The sequence below is a fragment of the Nymphaea colorata genome, chromosome 3, assembly GCF_008831285.2.
Source record: "Nymphaea colorata isolate Beijing-Zhang1983 chromosome 3, ASM883128v2, whole genome shotgun sequence".
NCBI lineage: Eukaryota > Viridiplantae > Streptophyta > Magnoliopsida > Nymphaeales > Nymphaeaceae > Nymphaea > Nymphaea colorata.
This window is the reverse complement of record NC_045140.1, coordinates 26,170,489-26,174,832: the sequence shown is the minus strand read 5'-3', so window position 1 is coordinate 26,174,832 and position 4,344 is coordinate 26,170,489. Positions and strand designations below refer to the sequence as shown.

The window sequence follows — 4,344 nt, the reverse complement described above, 5'->3', positions numbered from 1 at the left end:
TACCATAATCATGCATTGACCCCTTTTCTAGACGCCTCGTTGTTCCTTAGTATCGATTTATTAATGATTCCACTAGTTCAAAATTTCCATGTTATCTTTTTTTATTAAAGATTGAATATTAATAGTCATTTGCTCTACAGATAAGTAGAAGCCGCCCGAAGCCCTCCCCAGTAGTGGAGCCAGTGCTAGCTCAGCAGTGGATTGAATCGAATCAAGTCTATTAGTTGGTCGAGATGCCCTCTGATTTCGAACTCTTGACCTCTGACCGTTTCTGGCACTATCACGAAAGGAAATCGTTGGTCAAGTCATTTTCATACCGACTCATCCCTAAGATGCACCTTTTTCGCACTTCACTTCCAAGAGTTCCTATCAGCCCGCCTCGCTTTATTAAGAAGATGACCAACTCGGAATTGGGCTCTTGTGGTTTAATCAATCTATAGACCAGTCGGGTCGAGAATACGGATCAAATCTCGCTCCATTCGGTTCTTGTGCTACGGGACAACGTTTCGACTGTCTTGTTTTGAACCGCTGTGACCCGGACCCGAATAAAATCAAAAGCTGACTTCCGGAGCCCGGATCCACTGTGTATGGCGAGATGGGTTTGGATCCGGTTGGCCGTCATTGACCAAACAGAACAGTTACTTCGTCGTTAAGCTATCTTCCCCCTTCCTTCTTTTCCCGCAACCCAACGGTGGGACCCACCCCGTTCGGCGTCCATTACCTCAACCATGTGGAAGTGCATGCTGACTCGGCACCGGGGACCACGTGGAGAAACGTGGACCCCACCTCTCTCCTTCTCTAGAGCGAGCGCGGGGGCCCACTTTTTTTTCCTCCGTGTCTAGGAGGTGGGCCCCACACCACCGACCATGCCTCCCCCGCGTTCGCCTACAAATATTCGACCCCCTCGACTCTTCCCTTCCCTTTCCCTCTCCTTCCCTCCTCCGCTCTCTTCTCCCTTCAGTTGTTTTCTTCCCCGTCTCTATAGTAGTCCCCTCCTTTTTGTCCTTTTCGTTTTCTAAAATTTGGCTTGATTTTCGTTGTGGTTCTGGCAACCTTTTTGCTTCCTTCTGGCCGGCGATGTTTCTTCCCGACGACCTTGCCGGCAAACTGCCAGCGGTTTCCCAGGACCAACAGCAACCGGCGAGAGCCAACCTCCATAAGGGCCGACCGGGCCGCGTAGCGGTCGGAAGCGGCCAACCCGTCTCGGAAATCGACGAGCGGAAAAGGCGACGAATGATATCGAATCGGGAATCGGCGAGACGGTCTCGGATGAGGAAGCAGAGGCACCTCGACGAGCTGCGCTGCCTGGTGAACCGGCTCCGCCTGGAGAAGCGGCAGATGGTTAACCGGCTCGGCGTGCTCACCTACCTCCACCACCAGATCCTCCTCGACTCCTGCCGCCTCCGCTCCGAGCACGCCGACCTCTCCCAGAAGCTGGCCGAGCTGCGCCGGATCCTCGCGCTCCGCGACCTCAGTGAATTCTCCTGCAACTCTTCCTGCCATTTCAGCGAGGGGATGCTCAACCAGATTCCCTCCTCATTAATCACTTAAAACAACTGAACTCATCTCTTTCACTCCCACCATCACTTAAAACAACCCCTTATAAACCGAGAAGAGGACTGGAATTGCACCCCTCTCTCTTGCTTATTACTATTACCGTATATTGATTATAATATGTTGGTAGCTCAGCAAGGAGAGAACCTCTTAATCTTATGGTTGAGATGAGAATACACAAGGACTGCTTTTTCCGATCGTTTCTGTCTCTCTGCTAAATTTCGTCTTCTCCTTCTCTCTCGTTTCGAGAATCGGACATCTGAAAGACGCGAGACAAATATTCCGCATTCTGCTGAAAGCTTTCACAACGCACTTGCTTAAAGACTAATTATAATCTCCTTAAAATTATTCCAACTCTTTAATCATGAAGCAAGCACGGAATTATATATCACCCTCTCTAATTGTATCCATAACTTTCAACAAAGAATATTAACTCGGGCATCTGATTTGAGCTAGGAAGGGATGAATTGCAGGAGAAATTAAACGAGAAGAAACACAATTTTTGAGGACACGTAAAGACTTGAGCCGCGCGAGTTAAAGCCTGAACCACAATCGCCGAAAAAAGGGACAGCTGGAAAGTACTTCTAATCACCGTCCATTTGAGAAAATCGATGGTCCCGATCTCTCGCCGCAAGAAATCCGTGGGACCCACCACACCCATGGCTCCACATTAGAGTGGGGCCCGTCAAATACTGGTTGACTGAGTTACAAAGTTGTTAGTTGCTTCCAGCGGCTCACTTGGATTGATTCCAATTTTCAGGCGTATGTGAAATGTGTAAAGACAGCCATTCCATGCAATGCATCTATGTCACAATGACACGGGACACGAGATACGTGCCGTTCTTATGCAAGTGTAACGACACCCATTCCATGCAATGCATCTATGTCACAATGACACGGGACACGAGATACGTGCCGTTCTTATGCAAGTGTAACGACACCCATTCCATGCAATGCATCTATGTCACAATGACACGGGACACGAGATACGGCAACGACACCCATTCCATGCAATGCATCTATGTCACAATGACACGGGACACGAGATACGTGCCGTTCTCATGCAATTTTCCTCCATACTTCGTGACACCGAAAGAAATAGACTGTCATTGTGATCCAGAACACAAAATCTTTATTTTTACCTAGCAAGCTTCATGTGAGTTAGGATCCGCTAAACCGCTATTACACATTAGGGAATTATTTAATAGCAGTAACATTATGTTAATGTTCTATGAACTCTGCTTTAAAAATAAGATAAATTCGTGTGTTTCATACATTTGTTTCAATTTTTAATGCAAATTCATGAGACAATAATAATATTTTGACTAAAAGCCTCCACCTCTATGTTGAACAAGCACTAAAAGGGGAATCTCAAACTCTATGCGATGGTTGAAGAAATGGAAGTGGTAGAACAAAAACCCTTTCTTTTCCTCTTTTCCTTTTGTAACTCTCAGTATATTCTTTTCTTGTTTCAAGATATGCCGCTCGGTTTAGCTTTTGGGCCGATAGTGCTTGTACAGTTAACAGTTAGTTCCAATACCAGGCGCTTGCATGATCTGGTTCTAGATGAACCCAGGTTCATGCTTTTTAGGGGTTTATGGATCTTACTTTTACAGATCATGCTTGGAGCTGTGTTGAGAAAACCTCGATCGTTTGCATGTGCATATTACACTTTGGATCCTCAACTTCCAACTTCTTGACTACTAAATCCAAGTGAACATTTTGGCCCGTGATGGCACAAACTGGATCCAACCAATATAAAATCAAGGATGATCAACATTGAGTCAATTAGCTTTCAGGTAAAGCGAGAGAAAATTCCACCACCCAAATGAATGCCCAAGTCTATATCTTTCTCTCTATTTTCCTATAGTTCATGTCTGCTTTTTGTGTGTTTTGAGGTGGCACCCTCCTTATGCTTAAACTTGCATATTGGTACTCTCTTTTTGCAGTACAAAAAGTTAATGTTACAAAAGTTTGAAACAAATAGAGTCAATTAGCTTGGATTTGAGTCTCTCAAATACAGGTCTAACGTGCTTGGTGACTCTGAATACATAAAATTTTTAACTTCAGATATGATTCCAAATATGTGGATCCATTAGATATGATCTTGGGCAGTGAAGATCGGATTCAGAATCGGCCCTGGTTATTCTCGACCCTGGCCCGGCCCGCAAATCGTCTTGGCCCGACCCTAGAAAAAATCCTAGCTCTACCCTTGATCCAGAATCGGGTCCGACGTGACGCCAAGAGTGGAAGCAAGCACTGAAGAAAGCAAACAAGCATGTCAGATGATCTCCTTTTCTCCTTTCAAATAAATCATCATCAAACCTATCGTCCAAAATATGTAATTGACAGCTCCATTAAAGTTTATGCATTTAAATAAAAAAAGGAAAAGTTGATCCAATGCCTTTGCTGGTGAAGCTTTAGAGTCGTTCACATGGGACCCCAGTAAAGAAGTTAGTAGACAGGATGCAATATAAAAATTAAAAGATGAAAGAATTAAAAAGCAACGAGGGGACAATAAAGCATGGGGTATCGTCACTATTGCAGTTTAGAGTCAAAAGTTAAGTATCTAATATATGCTACAAGCGTAATGCTTGTCACATACAGTTATTAAACGACAAAGAAAAGAAAGGAAAATTGTATCGAAAGAATGTGACACCACCGATAAAATATTTTGCTTTGGAAAAGTTGGGTTATTATGGCAAACTCACAAAAGTTGAGTTTGTAAGGTAAAAGAATAAAAAACAATGCATGCACTCGTAACTTAGTTGAAGTTAATTGATTTTGAAC

General features: G+C 44.3%; 1 protein-coding gene across 1 annotated transcript; it reads left to right on the top strand.

The window, feature by feature from the left end:
- The first annotated feature begins 927 nt into the window (after nt 1-927).
- On the top strand, nt 928-1,751 carry LOC116251055 (bZIP transcription factor 2-like). Its single transcript, XM_031625117.2, has one exon. The coding sequence runs from the start codon at nt 1,078-1,080 to the stop codon at nt 1,549-1,551; it is 474 nt and encodes a 157-aa protein (XP_031480977.1). The 5' UTR covers nt 928-1,077; the 3' UTR covers nt 1,552-1,751.
- Nucleotides 1,752-4,344: the final 2,593 nt, after the last annotated feature.